Genomic DNA, 18,700 nt, shown 5'->3' with positions numbered 1-18,700 from the left:
AACCTTAAGATCATCAAGTTCCAACCCCCATGTCCCTATTTTCCAGGGTAAGGACTGCAGCAGTGGGAAAGAGCCTTTTGCAGCTCCAAGTTCCCCATTTGAGCCTCTGATGTCTCTGTGGTCGCACATGAGCTGCTAAAGGGGAACTGGTCCTTATCAGGTTAAACAAACACCATAAATTCCAGCAACGGCCATGAAACAAAGTCACTCCATTGAAATCCACACTGTTTGGCAGCAGAACGGAGACACCCCCAACCCCAACCTTTGCTGCTGCAGGGTTTGGTCACATCAATGGAAGCAAAATGCTTCTGGTGCCAGCTGGAGCCAGGCACAAGGTAGTTGACATAGAGACTTGCTCTCAAGGCGTTAACATAGCTGGAGTGTGGGGGGGGGAAAGGGTTCCAACTCCCACCTATGCTCTTCTTTCCTATTAGGATGGGAACTGCAGTCACACACTGGCATGTTTGGTTCACACTCTCTATCAAAAGGCGAGCGTGAAAGAAAATCACAGATGTGCTCCAGGTCCTAAAATAGACTTTATTACACATTTGCTGCAAAACCCAGAGACGGGAGCGTAAACCAGCATCCTCCACCCCGCGCTCAGACATCTCCCACATCGCTGCCGGGGCTCCCCCACTCCCCAAAGCCAATGGGGAGTTTATTCCCCTTCTATAAAGGGACTTTGGGCCATTTCTCATTGTCTGCTGGTTGAATGGGTCTCAATGGGGGTGTTTTCCTGCAGAGCACTGGGTAGGACATGCCCCGTAGTGCTCCACTGCATGCCCCACTTCTTCCCAGGCTTGAGTCACCTCCCCAGCCTCCGGTACACACCTCTTAGGTCAACAAACACCTTCTCTGAGACCTTCCTCCTGCCTCTATTCCTCCCCAAGGCTTTGAGGCCAGCAGGTTGTGGCTGCCCCATCCCTGGCAGTGCTCAAGGCCAGGTTGGACACAGGGGCTTGGAGCAAGCTGCTCCAGTGGAAGGGGTCCCCGCCGGTGGCAGGGGTTGGAGCTGGAGGAGCTTTAAGGTCCCTTCCAACACAAAGCATCCTATGACACAAACCACCCTGTGCTGGTCCTGCCAATGGCTCTGCCTGGGGTGGGACATCCCAACCAAGACCCTCTCCAAGCAGCACCAGCCTTTCTCCCCCTGCTATCTAAGGATGGGGGGACCACAGGCTGGGTATGCAGAACTACAGCAAAGCCTCAACGGAGCCCTAAATCCCACACCAGGCACCACTTGTCCATATATAAGCCCCCATTCACAGGCACAGGATCGGTCCCACACCACTTTGGGAAGGGTAAGGGTTTGGAAAGGAGATTTGTGACACTCCGAATGACTTCAATGACAGAAACCCTCCTGGTGGCAGCACGGTGGCCACAGCCAGGGGATGCAGAGCAAGGGGAGCCTGCCTGGGACCCCCCCATAGGTGACATTAAAGCCAGCCTTGAGCACCCATCCCCTCAACCCTGCCCTGGGGTGGTCACACACTGGTTTTCACATTAGGTAAAATAAGCCCTGGATGGAAAAGCTCCAAGTGAAAGCATCACCAAGCATGCAAATTATGAGTAATGGTTACAGAGGCTTTAGGGCTGCACCAAGCAAACCCCTGTGCTTTCCTTACTGTCCCTCTGCAATGTGTTCCAATGGGGACAACAAAGAACAGGTCCTGACCCAGCGAAGCTGCCAAATCCCATTGGAGGACCCCACACAGCCGCATAGCCAACTCAGGGGTAACCCCATCACTGGAGACCCTAGGAAACTGGTAAAGGAACATCAAGACAAGGCAAAGGCACAAAGTCACAACACAGGTCCAGCCCAGGGACAAGCACCACATGCCTGTCTAAGAGGCATCTCCTTTCCCCCATCATCCAACAATGCTCTGGAGAGCCCCAGCAGTTGCTAAGCACCAGGGATTTAGCAGGGCATGGGCAGCAAAGAGGATCAGGCCCCAGGGTATTTAATTAAAAGGGAATAACACAACAATGGTCCTGTTAGACCCTGCACAAACACACACAACAATTTCTGCTCCCAATTATAGACTGATTGTTGTTACCCTGGGTTTTAAACAAGAGGAGGAAAATACCAGGGAGCACAGAGGCAAAGAGACCCAGGCGGGATGCTCAGCCAACACCAGGCATCCCGAGACAGGGGATGGCACCCATGGGTGCTCCCCATCCTTCCTGCACTGATGAGGGCAGCAGCTGAAATACAAGCTAAATAGGAGGAAGAACTGTAAACAACAGGGGCATCAGCAACTTCTCTTGCTGTGTTTCTCACTTGCTTCTCCCAGCAGCTGGATCAGCACCGACAGAGCTGTGCTGTAGCTGTGGCCTGATGGATGCACACAGCCTTACCTCTGGAAAAACCCAGAAGTCCTTAAGGGAAAACAAGCACATTGTCTTTGAGGCATGACTTGGGGACCAGCAGCTCCCAGGTGCTGCCAAGGGAGGCTGGAAGTGGGTATCACTCATCCCGAAATCCTACACAAGGCGACGGATGCAAACTCCCTGGTCACCAACGCACTTCCCTACTCTACTCCACAACCCTCCCCACAGCAGCCATACAAGGAGCATGACACTATAAATAAGACTCCGACGGCAGAATCCATTCCCAATAAAGAACTGAAGTTCTATTTCCAAGTGAACAGTGTGTCCTGGAAGTGGATTACCTGTGGCAATTCAACCCCACCTCCCCACAGCGATCCCAACCCCGCTCTGCTTTCAGCGGGGATGATTTCAGCAGCGTAAATTGAAGTTCAGAACCCAATTTGCTTCCGCAGCAAAGCAGCCCCATATACACCACTCTGCCCTTCTTGCTTAACATCCCCTTGTATACTCTACCCAGGATAAGAAGCTTATGGGAGGGACAAACAGAACCACATAACAGTCATGTTGATAGGGCAAGGCATGTTCATCATCCCTAAGCTCTGAAATACATCTGCAAACAGGGTTTAATATCCATTGGTATTTGAGCCTCTCACAAAGACCACAGAGCAGAGGTGACAGTGTTAGTCTAAGTAGCCCTATGGGATCTTAAGTGTCAGATAAACTGCAGCCTTTAATAACACAGAATCACATACTGGTTTGGGTGGAAGAGACCTTAATGCTCCTCCAGTTCCAACCCCTGCCACGGGCAGGGACCCCTTCCACTGGAGCAGCTTGCTCCAAGTCCCTGTGTCCAACCTGGCCTTGAGCACTGCCAGGGATGGGGCAGCCACAACTGCAGTGACAATGCCACTGCCAGAATAGAAGCATCACTTGAAGCCCTGTGCTGCTCATCCATATCAACACCATGGGTTGTCCTCTCCTCCATAGAGCAGGAACAGGGACCCAAAGCTCCTGCGAGATCCTGCAAGGCTGGGGACAAGGCAGAGCCACTGCAGCACAGTGAGAGCTGCTATCTGCCCATGGCTGGTGGACCCATGCACCAGCTTGATAACAAACAGCTCAACTGCCCAAATGCCACTCTCAAAGCCAGTATGTGGAAAACAAGGTCCAAACCCCCTCAGCAACACTTTCAGCTGCACTCAGAGGAGATGCTCCATTCCCCAACCACCTCCTGGGGTAGGAAACACATAACACAAGGCAGAGGTAAACTCAGAGCCATCAAAGCCAGAAGCTGAGATTAGAGCCGTTTGTCCCCAGGGCTGCAAACCAGCAGCTGCAGTAGGTGTGCTCTCCACAGGGTTACCCAGAGCCTGCAACAGAAACACAGCCTGCAAATGGGAAAGGGAACCATTTCTTCCCCCCCTCCAGACTTAAGGATGAGATTAAAGTCCCTTGTGCAGAAAGCCTGGAAATCCAGCCCAAACAGCTCGCTCCACACCAAAAGGGGATGTGGGAATGCATCTCCCAGGGGTTCCAGCCTTGCAGGCAGAGCCCGTTATTCTGGCAGGTAACGGGGTGCCAAGAGATGCAATGTGCCTCAGGGAACAGCTCCTGAAGCTCCACGGGTGCCTTCGCTGCTCTAACCACACACGGCTGGTGTATAAACTCCAGGAACTCCGGGAACCACGCACCGCACGATAAATGACACCCGTAAATAAAGAGGAGCTCCTGACAGTGCCGTTAAAACACCGGGTTCAGCGCACTTGCTGCGGAAGACGGGAAAAAATGAGTAATTACAGAGTTCAGGCCAAGCAATGAGGTCACGGTGAAATCTCCGAGCCGCTTATGTGGCACCGGGAGGGGATTCTACGGTACCCCGGGTGCCAAAGCGGCCGGTAGCACCCTTCTAAGTGCCCTGCATCCCACCAGGATAAACCCGCGGGTTCCGTGCGTGCTTCCAGGCACCGGGATGTGCCCTCCTCGAGGTTTTGGGGTGGGAAAGGGAAGAATACGGCTTGGGCACTGACAGCAACAGCAAGTTCCCGCTTGCAGCCGCAGCGCGGCGGGGCCCTGCCGTGGGGTTCCCCTGCGGCTCCCATCGGGAGCGCTGCACCCCCACCCCGACCCCGCACCCCGGGAAAACCACCGCTAAACGGGAAATAGCAGCAGGAAACGGCAGCAGCAACAGCGAGCTCCTCCCGCCCGGGCCCCGCACTCACCAGGCGGCTGAGGCTGCGGCGGAGCATCGCGGCAGCGCCCGGCCCCGCCGCCCTCACCGCCGCATCCCCGCTCGCTCCATGCTGGCGGGGCCCCGCCGCGCTGCGCTGCTCCGCACGGCAAAGCCCGGCCCGGTTCGGCTCGGAACGGCTCGGCCCGGCCCCGCTCGGCTGCAGGCACTTCCCCCGCGCCCCCGCTTTTGTCCCGCCGCCGCCCGCCCCGGAGCAGGCTGGGAGCTGTAGTGCGGGACGGGGCCGGCGGGGGGAGCCCGCACAGCCCCCGGGGCTCGTCCTGCGGATGGAGGCAGCGGCAGCCCCGCTGCCCGCCCCCCAGCGCTGTGCCGCGGGATAACGCTCCGGCACGGAGGCGCAGGCACCGCCGAGATGCTCGAGCATCACAAGCGCCTCGGAGCGCTGCCCCCAGACAAGGCTGACCAGGGAAGGTGTTTCCTTCTTCCCGCTGCGAACTGCTCCCGGGAGGCTCCATGCGCATCCCGACGAGCACATCCCGCAGGGACAGCGCTGGGTGGGTAAAGCAGCTCAAAGAGCAAGTCCGGGCTCACTCCTGCAGCAGCTTTGCAATGCCCGGGCACAGAAGCTGACCAGTTCTCCCCGGTGTCCCCATTCTTTCGGCTGCACACAGGCCAAACCCACACCCCTCTTCCCTCCCGGTTGGGATAACACTAGCAGGAACAGCACTTAGCTGAAATGCTTCCTCAAGGGAGCATCTTCCCATTCCAAAGGGTACAGAACAGGGGAATGTTTCCACATAAACCACCAGCACTGAGAAAGACAAGATGTAACCTAACAAATCCTATCATGTTTTTGACATTGCTATTGCCTGATGGTAAAACAGCCTTTTCTGGAGCAATATCCCCTGTAACAGCACTGGGCAGAGAGTTTTCCTGGTGCTTCCCCTTGCTGGCAGCCCCAAGGATCTGTGGGAAGCAGAGGGCTGCTCAGTCCCAACACCCAGGAGCCGCCTTCATTTCAGCAGCCAGCATCGCTCCAGTCTGAAAGCAGACTTCCCCCGGACACTGAGCAAAACTCACCTCGTTGCACCACGACTGGGGCCAGAGGACAGCTACGGGCTTCCAGAGACCTGGAAAACACATTGATTCTCACTTGGCATTTTAAAAGCAAGAATAGCACCGCAGTGATTTGCTATGACGATGCTGAGGCGCTGGCACAGGGTGCCCAGAGAAGCTGTGGCTGCCCCATCCCTGACAGTGCTCAAGGCCAGGTTGGACACAGGGGCTTGGAGCAAGCTGCTCCAGTGGAAGGTGTTGGGACTGGAACTGGATGAGCTTTAAGCTCCTTTCCAACCCAAACCATTCCCTGATTCCATGGCCAAGGCTCAAACCACCACGTCTGCCCTAGGAAGCACCACCTGTGTGTCAGTGCAACCCTTCCGCTCCTCCCTGTGCAGCTGCACTGCTCCTTACCTTGCCACACAAAAGCCTAACCACAACAGAGGAAACCAGGAAACAATGCTCAGTACTTTTAAACACATCCTAAATAATGAATGGGGATTGTTCAGCACCTTCACATAATGCCGGACCAGCTCAGTTCCAGGCTTCCCTCCCCACAAAACAGCAGCACAGAACTAAACTTAGACCTTTGGCACTGCTTTTGTTACTTTTCTGATGGATATCAAGCCTGTTTCTGTTGGCTAGAAGAGGGAGCTGTTGTTCTCTGATGTGTTCCCTGCTTGCGTGTTGAACAGAGCAGTGAGTATGGTGAGCCACCAGCCTTTGTGGCCAGGCACCCACTGTTGCCAAGGCAGCCTGGTTTACCTGGCCTATAGAAGACAGCTATGTTTTGCCCTTCAGTATGTTCCTAGAGATGCAGTTACTCCTCATCTCTCACCCTTACTAGCTGCAGCCTCTATCCAGTTTAGTTTGGAATGCTGATGTCCCTATTTTTATAGAGGTTTGCTGGAATTAGAACTAAAATGCAGCACTGTGATACGGAATTAAGCATCAAACAGGTAATTCATTACCTTTAATGCATTGTCAACAATGCCTGTGACCAAGGTATTAAAGAGCATATCCCTGCCTCTTTTCCAAGGAGCTCCCAGATGAAGCAGGTCTCCCCTGCTCATCCAGAGCAAGAACCAGGCTCCCTCCATGAACCAGACTGCTTAAATCCATCCATCTCCCTATTTACCCTGCACAGCAAGGGCAGGATTTCACTGGAGAAACCAAAGCCACTGCCACCTCCCCTTTAGCTGCTGACACAGTGGCCTCGGGGCAGTGAAACCCCTATCTCAGCAGAAACCATCCCCACAAAGAGAAACAAGAGCCTTGACTGGGCTTTTCACACCCTCAAACAGCCTGGGTGATTCAGCTGCTGATTCGGTAACTACTGCATCAGCTCCCAGGTCTTTTACATGCGAATCTGCTTTTAATGCGCCTTTTAACGCCACAGACAGCTGGTCCCTATGCAGACAACACACAGGGGGACCAAAGGGGCCTCCTGCATCCACACATGCCCTGCCCGTGGCAAGGGAACCACAAGGGGCAGATCCCAAGGGGAATTCTGCATGATACAGCTCACTTGGGACTTCAATTAGCAGCAGAAACTAGTTATCTGGTCCATCAGCCAAGCTTTCCTTGACAGTCTGCCAACCAGGGCATTAACTAGGAGTGACCTAAGGGATTGCTATGAGCTGCTCTCTACTTGGGAGAGTCCATTACATCCTTTCACAGGACAGTTTAAGTCCTGAAACCTTTGCTTTTAATATTGGCAGCAACGGAAGCTTTCGGACATCAGTGCTTGGTAGGTAGATTAATAAGAGTCCAGAGCCAGCATCCCCCCTAATCTTAGAACACACACATACAGCCTCGCTGCTTTGTTTTAGCTAAACCCCTTCTTTTTGTGATGCTCTTTGCTTTTCTGCCATCGTGTGGCTGGTTGGAGGATGAGAGCTGTCACTAGAGCAGGCCAGCAGCTTGCTATGCCTTAAACCAGGTTATGGATTCTCAGGGCATTCGGAGGTGTATTGAAGTCCATGGAGACGCATTGCTTCATGATCCATCCCACCTCCTCATGACTACTGCAGGTTTACCTTTAATGTTGTGATATCTTGGAGTATATCTCGTTAATCCAATTGTTCAGATTGGCAGCTGATGTGGGCAGCTTGTGGATCTTATGCTTATGTTGGGGAATAAGATCACGGAAAAGGCACTATCTGACCACCATCACAGCTACCCCCTTTGGAAGCGATTCCTGGCCCTCTGGGAACCATCCCAAGGCCATTTCCATCTGGGAAAGTCTGAGTTCATGCTCAGGGCTGCTCTAGTCACTGCACTGTGCAGAGACTGGCAGGGCTCTATTCCGGTCCATGGGAGCCTTTCCCTGCCTTGCTTGGGAAAGATGCCAAGGAGGAGCTGACAACACCATTATCCCTCTCTCCTGAATGGGGCAGATCCTTCACTGATCTGGTGACAATGGTTGCTTCACATGGAGAACATTTTTGCCAGCAGATCCCAAGGCAGGATCCTGGTCTGTTCACACAGAGACCTTCAAATCCACCTTCAGCCCTGCAATGTGGTCTCTGCTTATCCTGTCTGCACAGCACTGACTGATGGGCTTTCTGAAAGAGGCCAAAGCCACCCAAACACTGCATCTGCTGGGGTTCCACACACAGCCTTTAGCTGCTGACATCCATGGGTATTTCCCACTGCCCCTCACTAGGACATGGTGTAGGCTTCATCCTCCCCCTGTGCTCCTCTGCCTGGTAAAGCAGGTCTCATCCAGGACCAGGAGCAGCAAATGAGCATCCAACATGCCGTTGAGGGTGTTACAAGGAGGAATTGCATCATCCTTGCAACACACACACGAGGGAAGGAAGCCAGTAACTGTCTGCAGAGGGGTTCACTTGAGGCATTCCTCAGTGCTTCCCTTGGGCCCCATGCATCCCATTCCCCTGGATCACTTGGGCCCCACAAGCACTGATTGAGAGCATCACACAGTGCCAGTTTCCAAAGCCCTGCTGTGCTGCCTGTGCCAAAACCATCTGCTTTGGTCCTACAGCCTCCTCTGGGAAGTCACAACCTGCAGCAGGGACCTCCCAGGGAACGCTTCCGAGCTTTCCTCAGCCTTCCTGGAAAGAGGAAGGACCAGGCAAGGTCAGAGCCTGCACTAGCACTGCAGAGTGGACTCAGCAGCAGCATCCTTGCTGCGGTATCCACAGAGCGAGAGGATTTGCACACGCTTTCCTCCACCCCAAGTCCACTTGAAGTGAGTTCATCCCTCCATCAGCAGCTGGTTTGCTGGAATAGGGCACAGAGCTCAGATGCTGGTCTCTGCAAGCCTGTGCACCAACTGTACCTCAAACACCTACAGAATCACCCCCATCATCTTTCTACAGCTGTGCTACGCGTAGAAGGCAAGCTGTAAAGTCTAATGCAGGGTCCAGTTTGAATGGCAAGAAACAGATTTACACCACCAGGTCAGGGGCTGTGGCTAGGGTCTTTCTAAACCCAGCTGCCCTGAAACACAAATGCAGTTTAATGAGGTGAAAGTTCTCCCACAGACAAGGCCTGGGCTCTGAGCACTGCAGAGGGCTTTAAAAGGAAAACAAGTGGGGCTCTTGATCCCATATCCAGTGATGCTCTGGAGCAAAAGCCCTTTAATTAATACACTGAATCTTTCTCAAGAGGCACTTTCCCCTTTTAGTCTATTCAAATACGCAGTGACTTGGAGTGATAACTTAGGAGACACCACCAGTTTTAGTTGAAAACATCCCCTTTTAAAGCCAAGCTTTTTCTAAGGGGGGGAACACCAAATATATTTGGTCTGTGTTGTGACAAACCCATATAGCTCAGACCCCAGCACATTCCCTTGTGCCCTGAGACAAATACATCCATTAAGCAGATTTGATTCCTTCCTTCCTCCTCCTGCCAGCAAAACCAGCTCCAACAAGGCTCATTTAACCTAGGAAGGGAGAGTTTTCACATTTCCTTCATTCCCAGTCCTCATTACCATCTCTTTCCCTGCAAAGTCCTCATAGCCTCTTCCATAAGAATCAAGAGCGGCTTAAGGAGTTACTCTCACCTGATCGCCTTGCTTTCCCCCAATAGCTCTGCAGGGTACATGACAGCAAACAACCCAGCTCTCATCTTTAACAGGATACAACAGAGGATCTACAACTGACAAATACCCAGCAGAGCCCCTGTTCATGGTCATTCATCATTCAGTGAGAGCTGGAAGAGGGCAAGCTGCCCCGACATCACACACCAGCACCTTTCAGCCCATGCTGGGACTGCTGCCATGGAGATCAGCCCTGCCCTGGTGCTCTTACCCAGAAGAAACAGGAGTATTTCCAAATGCTTCCTCTTTCTGACTCAGCTGGGAAGCTGCCCCAGGAGCTTGCTGGCTCCCAGCCCACCTGAGACAAAGGGTAGGAGCTGCAGCCATGGGAGAGCGTACATAGAACAACAGGAACCCAGCCTGGTTTGGGTTGGAAGGGACCTCAAAGCTCCTCCAGCTCCAACCCCTGCCAGGGGCAGGGACCCCTTCCACTGGAGCAGCTTGCTCCAAGCCCCTGTGTCCAACCTGGCCTTGAGCACTGCCAGGGATGGGGCAGCCACAGCTTCTCTGGGCACCCTCTGCCAGTGCCTCAGCACCCTCACAGGGAAGAGCTTCTGCCTTATCTCCAACCTGAACATCCTCTATTTATATAACAACCAACTTCTCAAGCTGCAAAACCCACCCACCCCAGGCTTTCACCAACCCAAACACCCATTCCGAGGTTTAAAACCCAATAACCTTGCTCATATATATCTACTTAAGCACATACATACCACAACCAGCCTTCAGCAACACTGCAACCTGAGAAAGAGCTCCAAACCTCAGCGCTGCCTGGTCAGCATGCTTGTGATACATCCAGCCTTATCCCAAGGGATGGCAAAGCCAGGGAGCAGAGGCTGCTCGCTCCCACCAGCTACTGCTGCTGTAGGGCAAGAGCAGCTCATTACTACTGTTATAAGTTCATTAACTTTTTACCTTTGGGACAGAACAGAGAGAGAACTGCACAGGAAAGACCTTCACCACCCCAAGAGAGCCCTACCCTTCCCCTGGCTATATATATGCCCTACAACTTGTGATAGCAATTATAGGGAGGGAATGAGGAGCACCTGCAGGCACCCTACAGGATGTGACCCATTGCATTTGCCTCACAACGCACCCCTTAACAAGTGTTGTTTGCACTCAATTGCCTTTACAGCACTAAATCCCAGGGTGGTTTGGGTGGGAAGGGACCTTGAAGCTCCTCCAGCTCCAACCCCTGCCATGGGAGCAGCTTGCTCCAAGCCCCTGTGTCCAACCTGGCCTTGAGCACTGCCAGGGATGGGGCAGCCACAGCTTCTCTGGGCAATGTTCAAATCCCAGTCTCTGGCTCCCTCTCCTGCACTTTGGGGTTAATGACAGAGTGGACAAGGAGCCCTGACACATGGAGCATCCCAAACCTGGGCTCACCTCCCCTGTCCTGTCTCTTGGGGCATGGTGTATCCTCACTGCAGGTGCCAGGAAGCCTGATTCCCAAAGCATCTCTGGAAAGGTGGTAATGATGGTGAGACCCACGGTGGCTCACACTGCCCCAGCAAGGCTCATACAGGGGGGGAAATATACCTGATTTGGTTTTTATTAATGCAATACAACAGTGGTGGTATAGCAGGAGATGTGCCATGGGGGATCTCCTGCCCTGGCCGCATCTGTGGGACAAGTCAAGAGCTCTCAGTGGGGGTTTCAGTCAACATCACCTTCCTCATCCTCTCCTGGGGGTACAGAGGAGCAAGGAAGGGTTACAATGAAGTGTAAGTGCTGGTTAAGCCCAACCAGCATAAAGAAGCAGGAGACAGCACAGCAGAGTCAGGGCCGCATGGTCCCATCTGCCCTGCTCTCCCTCATCTCTTCCAGATGCCCTGTACACAGGAGGGCTGGGCAGTGTGTTCATCCCTGCCCAAGCCCTGTTCTCCCCACCCCTCTTCTCAGCTGAGCCGCACTCTGCCTCCTCCCCTTCACTCTTCCTCCCACACAGTTCGATTTCAATAGCGACAACAGGCATCAGGCAAAACGCGGTTGTGCAAAGCAGCGCTGGTGTGAGGAGGAGGGACCAGGCGTGGGTGTGTGCCCACAGGCTCTCCCTGGAACAGCTCCTCACCTCCTCCCTTCGCCATCCAGCTCCATCAGCAGCTTGCAAAGCTCAGACAAGTGCAGCCTCCCTGTTGCCCTCCATCCTTCAGGCTTAGAAGGACACGTGCCATGGAGAGAGCTGCCGGTGGCCGTGACGAATGGTACCCTGAATGAGCATCATCGAGGGGAAGTGGGATGCAGACATGCAAAACACACTCCTGTGTCACCAGGTTGCTATGAACACATCCACAACCCACGATAAACACCCGTGGCAGCAGGAACCAGCTTTGGCCTGGCCTGACCCACCTGAGCCAGCCCCTTTGGAAACCTGCACAGAAGGATGTGCTAGATAATATAAAATGGATTAATGCAAAGCTGCTCCTTGCATAAGATGCTGTTGGTACCACGGACTTCCTGCATCAACAGACTGAGGATGGATCTCCCTGGGGTGGTTGCTGCTGCATCACTTCATTTGTCTTGGCACTTGGAGGCTCAGTGCTCCCCAACAAACCCAGGATCTGTGGGAAGGTGCCAGTCCCCCATGGGACGTGTTCCCAAGGCAAGCACTGGTGCTGGGTGCACCTGCCAGCAGATGGGACGTGCCTGGGCAGAGCTGCACCTCGCCCCACTGGCAGCAGGACCAAGCACTCCTCCTTCCCTTGCTGGTTACTGAGCTGTAAGGCTGTAAGATGGATAGCAGGAAGAGAACAATGGCAAAAGGAGCCCTGCCCATTCCAGAACGCACCTCCTGCTCCAATCACTGCTCTTCACACATGGCAGGAGCAGCCCAACCCATTGCCCATGGCCATTAATTGATACTTTCAGGTTATCTTTGATCACGTAGGTCCCAAGATCCCATTTCTGAGATGTTTCTGGCTTTGGGATAGGCCATTTTTAACACAGGGTGGTTGCTGCTCACCTTCTATAGAAGATAAAAACCCTTGGTAGGTGCAGACCAGGATTGGCTCCTGGATGCTGTAGGGTTTAGCGGCTCTACAGCCATGGAAACACCAGGATAAAGGGGCTTGCTTTTGGAACACATGAGAACCGCCTGTCTTCATCACTCACTGGGGACCAGGGGAAAGTGTGTGAGATGAACAGAACCGGTTTCTCAGAGCTCACTCCCAGGGCAAGTTTCACTCAGCTGCCCCGCAGCACCAGCCAGGCCAGTTCTGCCTTTGGACTGGTCTCACTGGTGTCTTCTCCAGCTTTGGTGCCCATACCAAGGACCCAAACCACCAGGAGGCACAGGGAGCACCCCATGGAAGTGATCCATTGGAAGGAGACTGATTGGTAACCCCAGTGGGTCCCCATGAGGGCACACATAGCCCTGACCATAGGAGAAGGGGCTCCACCGCAGGCACAGGTCCCTGCTTCGCCCTCCCGCATCACTCACAGCAGCAGCACCACAGGGATCTCCACCACACAGAGACAAAGGGTTACTAAAAGTGTTGCATTTATAGGCCAGTATTAACCTGTGCTGTTCCTATTAGCAGTCTATTAATGTCCATTATGTCATAGAATCAAGGGTTAGGGTTGAAAGGGACCTTCAAGACCACCTGGTCACTGGTGGCTCTGTCCCTGGCAGTTGAACCCGAGTGATGCAGACTTCACAGCAGGCTGGTCAAGGTGGAGCAGCCCCAGTTTCTCTTCCTTTCCCTTCTCAGCCCTGCCCAGGGAAGGGCCTCAGTGATTGTTCTTCCCCCGGACCACAGAGGCAGTGCCTGTTAATCAGTAACCATGGGAGCAGAGCTGATTCAGGTTGTGCTGCTGAGCACGGGTCAAGCCAGGAAGGGAAAACTGCTGCACCAGTGACTTCATGTCCAGTGTTTCCTGGGCTGATGGATGGTTTCCCAGCACATGGACCAACCCGGAGCCCTCTGGATACAGCCAAGTCCCTGTGATAGCATCACTTTGCTGGACGCGGATGTGTTGGGATGCAGATGGTGCTCGTGGTCCAGTCGCAGAGCACACACCAGGGGGGCTGCAGGGTGCCCACTGTCAGTGATGCCAGTGGGGATGGATGAAGCTCCTCTGCAGACCCTCCATGACCACCTTCACCAGCAGGAAAGAGACTTGTCCAGCTGCAACCAGGGACTGAATGAGGGGCTGAATGAACCCCTGACCTGCACAGACAGCTTTGCCTGGGCACAGGTCAGCTCGAGAGGGGCTTTTCCCCTGGGATGCTTGCTCTGATCTTCCTCTTTCCCACACACTGAGCCGGGTTCAGACCGAGCCTTCCACAGCATACTAACACAGGGTTGGGAAGTGCCCGCTGTTCCCCTTTCACTCAGGACTGCAGCCCGGCTGCCAGAGAGGCATCTTACAAAGGGGCTTTGGCTCGCTCCTGCGATCCCTGGTTTTCCAGCCGTGCAGAGGACAATGATGCTGTTCATGCCCCAGGACTGCCAGCCCTGGCCAAGCACCCCATAGGCCCTGCCTGAGCATGGGTCCCACTGCAGTGTGGGGCTCCTCGGAGCCACGCATCCCTTGGGATGTGCTGTCCGTGCTCAGGGGGCGATGGCAGACGGCTGCTTCCTCTGCTCCTGCCTCATCTTCAGGGCCAGCATCGCCCGGCGGTACAGGTCTGCAGGAGGGACATGGGGAGGGCTGAGCACAGGGGCAGCTCCAGGGCCCAGCAGCCAGCCAGGCTCCAGCACAGGGCACTCTGGTGGCCTCCCACATCCCAGAGGTGGCACATCTGCCTCCCCAACACCCCCCCAGCCCTGCAGCAGCACTTGCTTGTGCTGTCCCCACACCAAGCACCCCATGGCCAAGTGCTCGTGCACACCTTATGGCCCTCTGCTAACAGGACAGACCCCAAGTGCTTTCCAGCAGCATCTGCCCTGGGAAATACGAACCGAAGGTGCTTGAGACCTCCTCATGCTGCTGCTCCACAGCGGGATCCTGCGACTTGATTTTATTCTTGATTTTCTTCTTCTTTTTCTTTTTCACGGCCTGCACTGGATGGAGGAATGCACAACGTGAGGAGCTACATCAGAGCAGGGATGCGACTGTCACCGAACCACCGAGAGGACTGCGGCTGGTGCAGTCCTCCATCACCTCCACACATCAGCCCCTGTGAGATGCTCACGGATGTCTCCTCTTCCCAGCTGGATCTCTGTGACCCCGCTCTGTGCCCAGCTGATCTGATGGAGGTGGCAGGGAGCGGGGGTGCAGCTCTGCTGTGCTGTCCCCAGAACACCCTGTGGGGTGGCCCTGGGGTCCCTGTGTGCAGTGCAGCCCCCCAGCCCCTCTCACCTGGCTGCAGGGTGGCCATCGCTGTGGGCACCAGCTCCTCCTGCCCGACCCTGTTGGGGGGCAGCAGCCCCCCAGCAGCCCCCACTCGGCCGTCACCCCCTCCTCCTGGTCCCTCCGGTTCCTCGGCTGGGTTTGGCTGGCCCAGGCTCTTCTTCCTCACCTTCACCTTCCTCTTCTTCCTCCCAGTGCCCTTAGCGCTGTCCTCCTGGGCAGGGTAAGGGTGGAGAGGGAAAGCATCGGAACTCCCCTTCTATCCCATCCCATCCCATCCCACCCCATCCCATCCCATCCCACCCTATCCCACCCCATCCCTATCCTATCCTATCCCATCCCACCCCACCCCACCCCATCCCATCCCATCCCATCCCACCCCATCCCATCCCACCCCATCCCATCCCATCCCATCCCACCCCATCCCATCCCACCCCATCCCACCATCCCACCCTATCCCATCCCACCCCATCCCACCCCATCCCATCCCATCCCATCCCATCCCATCCCATCCCATCCCATCCCACCCATCCCATCCCATCCCATCCCATCCCCCTCCCATCCCATCCCCCCCATCCCATCCCATCCCATCCCACCCATCCATCCCATCCCATCCCATCCCACCCATCCCATCCCATCCCATCCCACCCATCCATCCCATCCCATCCCATCCCCCCATCCCATCCCATCCCATCCCATCCCATCCCATCCCACTCCATCCCATCCCACCCCATCCCATCCCACTCCATCCCATCCGATCCCATCCCACCATCCCATCCCATCCCACTCCCATCCCACCCCACCCCATCCCACCCCATCCCATCCCATCCCATCCCACCCCATCCCATCCCAGGGGGGCGCTCACCAGGGGCAGGAGGCGAGGCACGGGCCGCGGTACCCGGTTCTCTCCCGTTATCCCCGCGCCATCCCGGGCATCCTCCGCGGGGAGCAGCGGGTCCCTGCTGGGCCGAGAGCACAGCGAGGGGTCGGGATGGGGATGGGGACAACGGGGAACAGGGACGGGCACCCCGGGACCCCCGCACCCACCTGCGGGCGGGCTGGCGGCCGCGGGCTGCCCTGGGGCCGGGGCCGGGCTGCGGAGCGGCGGCGGGCGGCGGGGCCGGGGCCGGGCCGGTGGGGATGGTGCGGAGGAGCCAGCGCAGCCCCTGCAGCGTGGTGCGGGGCGGGCCGGCGGCGGGGCCCCGCTTGGCGGCACAGGGCTCCTGCGGCGGAGGGGCAGGGTTAACCCCGACGGGCACCGCGGAGCGGGCACCGGCAGCGGGGCAGCCCCGCACTCACGATGCGGCAGGGGGAGCGGTTCTCGTTGACCAGGCGCTCCAGGGACAGGCGCTCGATCAGCTCGCAGGGCAGCAGGGCAGACGCTGCGTCTTGCTTGTTGGCCAGCCTGGCGCATGGGGAGAGAGGAGCGTGACCATCACCCCGGCCTCTGGGCGCCTGGCCGCAGGGAAGGCTGGATGCTTTCTCCCAGTTTGGCTATGATTAGGTGAAGTGTTGCCCAAGCCTTTGCCAGGCACTGAAACCCCACCCCAGGGATACCCCTAAAGCATCACTGAGGTCCCCTTGTCCCAGCATCCTCCCAACAGCCCCTTAGGTACCACATCCCTTCAGCATCCAAGTCCTAGCAACGAGTCCCCGCTCCCTCCTTCACCTCAAACCCTACAGGTCTCATCCCTAGGACCCAGCCTTACAATAAGAGGGGCTTCCCGGAGACATCAGGGTGGCTCAGGACGCGGCTCAGGACCCTGCGGGCCTCCTCCATCCGTGCCAGGTCGCTGGAGTCCAGCACGAAGAGGAGCCCATGGGCTGCGCTGTAGTGGCTGCGCCAGGCGCTGCGGGAGCGCGGGGCCCCGGGCAGGTCCAGCAGGGTCACCTCGAAGCGCTCCACCCGCAGGCGGCTCTGGCCCGGCTGTGCCGTGGGCAGCCCCTCGCTGGGCAGTGCTGCGGGCAGCAGAGGGCAGAGAACCGGGGCGGTGAGCCCGCAGCATCCCTGTGCTCTGTGCCTCCCGCTCCCCATCCCACTGCCAGCTGCAGGTGGGCCTTGGTCCTGCAAGGCTCAAGCACTTGGTTGCAAAGGACCATAAAGCTGCTGCCTCCAGTGCAGCTCCTCACCTCTGTCTAGGTCCATGATGACAGAGGTTTTCCCAGCGTTGTCCAGTCCCAGCACGAGGAGCGTGACCTTCCTGTGGAGTGACAATGGGATGTGCGCATCCCAGAGACAGGCTGTGCTCCCTTGGGGACCACTGACCACTGCTGGCTCCAGGGCTCCCCTAACCCTGCCCGTGGTTAACTGCTACCTCAGGAGATGGTGATACAGGCTCTGGATGAGCTGAGGATGAGGGCAGGCTGATGGAACCCACCCCAGCACAATGGGACAGACCATTCAACGTGCTACATACATCAAGGATTCCTTTCCATATCGCACAGGATTAAGCAATGATATGCACAGGCCAAAATGATCACTCACTCCTTACATGCAGACAGTTAATGATTGCTCTTTGTGCCCTTCCTTGTAGAGGGCTGTGGGTTTACACAGCCAGGGAGAGGTAGCAAGGGCATTTTATGAGCTTCTGCCTGGGCTCAGGAGGTTTTTCCTGCTGCCAAACCGCCCTGTTTGGTGTGCAGCAATGCACAGAACGTTTCCCCTGGTATAGCAGTGGTTCCCAGTGTTGTTTTCCTCCTTAAACACACTGTGGGTGCTGCAGCCCTGCTGCTGGCATTACAGCAACGTGTCCTGGTTGGAGGGACAGGGCCATGAAACCTCTCACTGCTGCAGGGTCTGCCCGGGCTGGGGCAGCGCCATCCCCAGGGAATTAACCTGGGTCTCCCAGCACATGCAAATCCCAGCCTGGTTTGGGTTGGAAGGGACCTCAAAGCTCCTCCAGCCCCAACCCCTGCCACGGGCAGGGACCCCTTCCACTGGAGCAGCTTGCTCCAAGCCCCTGTGTCCAACCCGGCCTTGAGCACTGCCAGGGATGGGGCAGCCACAGCTTCTCTGGGCACCCTGTGCCAGCGCCTCAGCACCCTCACAGGGAAGAGCTTCTGCCTAAGAGCTCAGCTCAGTCTCCCCTCGGGCAGGTTCAAGCCATTCCCCTTGCCCTGTCCCTACAGGCCCTTGTCCCAAGCCCCTCTCCAGGTTTCTATTGGCCCCCTTCAGGTATCCCCATCCTCCCCGGGGAACCCCACTGGCAGTGTTCCCACCCCTGCCCGCCCAGCTCCTGCCTGTGAGGACACGCGTGTGCCTCGCTCTGCAGTTGGGGCCAGTCCCTGCAATGAGCACAGCTCTCACGGTGCTCCTGCATCAGTGCCCTCACTGATAAGCTCATGGATAAACCCCCCTGGCAATCCCCAAGGAGAGCACACAGGGACCTACCTGATGGGCTCCTGTATGGCCTGCAGCCACGACCAGCAGTGGGAGAAGAGGTGGAACATGCTCCCTGGGGAGGGACGGCCTCTCTTCAGCACCTATGAAGTGAGGAGCCTGCTGTGTCCCCATGCTGCATCCTCCTTTGCTCTCCCCATGGCAGGGAGCATCTCACCCCATTCCCAGCCCCACTGGAGATGCCCCACGGGTCTGGACCCCCATTAACCCCTTCTTGCATCCAAACAGCCTCTTACCTTCTCGTCCCCGCTGTGCTGCCCCTCTCACATCCCCTTTGCTCAGCAGCTGCTTAAACCTAATCTGGATTTAAATGGTTTACTCTTTGCGGCTTCCCTAATCCCAGTGGGTCGTGCCAGGCCGG

General features: G+C 56.3%; 2 protein-coding genes across 7 annotated transcripts in view; both read right to left on the bottom strand.

Annotated features, from left to right (window-relative positions):
- Positions 1-4,729, bottom strand: part of ATP11C (ATPase phospholipid transporting 11C) — a 60,928-nt gene extending 56,199 nt beyond the window's left edge. For 4 of the 5 annotated variants that reach the window (XM_061359705.1, XM_061359704.1, XM_061359702.1 and 1 more), the window contains exon 1: positions 4,551-4,728. In XM_061359705.1, the coding sequence (XP_061215689.1) occupies positions 4,551-4,577 (27 nt within the window). In that variant the 5' untranslated portion in view covers positions 4,578-4,728. Of the gene's footprint in view, positions 1-4,550 lie in introns of all 5 variants that reach the window. The other variant, XM_061359707.1, reaches the window with a different exon arrangement.
- A 9,509-nt stretch (positions 4,730-14,238) lies between these two features.
- ARL13A (ADP ribosylation factor like GTPase 13A) lies at positions 14,239-18,417 on the bottom strand. Of its 2 annotated transcripts, XR_009726430.1 has the most exons (8): positions 18,331-18,417; positions 17,070-17,140; positions 16,649-16,898; positions 16,239-16,344; positions 15,805-16,162; positions 15,109-15,153; positions 14,549-14,650; positions 14,239-14,274 (listed from the first exon to the last, which is right to left on the bottom strand). XR_009726430.1 is itself a non-coding variant. In XM_061359719.1 (6 exons), exons 1-6 carry the CDS (start codon positions 18,387-18,389, stop codon positions 15,140-15,142), a joined length of 858 nt encoding a protein of 285 aa, XP_061215703.1. In that variant the 5' UTR covers positions 18,390-18,417; the 3' UTR covers positions 14,997-15,139. The 2 variants fall into 2 exon arrangements, 1 of the variants encoding a protein (XP_061215703.1); XM_061359719.1 differs by lacking the exons at positions 14,239-14,274; positions 14,549-14,650 and having other exon boundaries at positions 14,997-15,153.
- Between the last annotated feature and the right edge of the window lie 283 nt (positions 18,418-18,700).

This window comes from Neopsephotus bourkii, unplaced genomic scaffold (assembly GCF_033783945.1).
Source record: "Neopsephotus bourkii isolate Nb327-2 ecotype Australia unplaced genomic scaffold, CSIRO-AGI_Nbou_v1 NB_991, whole genome shotgun sequence".
NCBI lineage: Eukaryota > Metazoa > Chordata > Aves > Psittaciformes > Psittacidae > Neopsephotus > Neopsephotus bourkii.
Note: the sequence above shows the minus strand (reverse complement) of the source record. Positions and strands in the feature narration are given on the sequence as shown.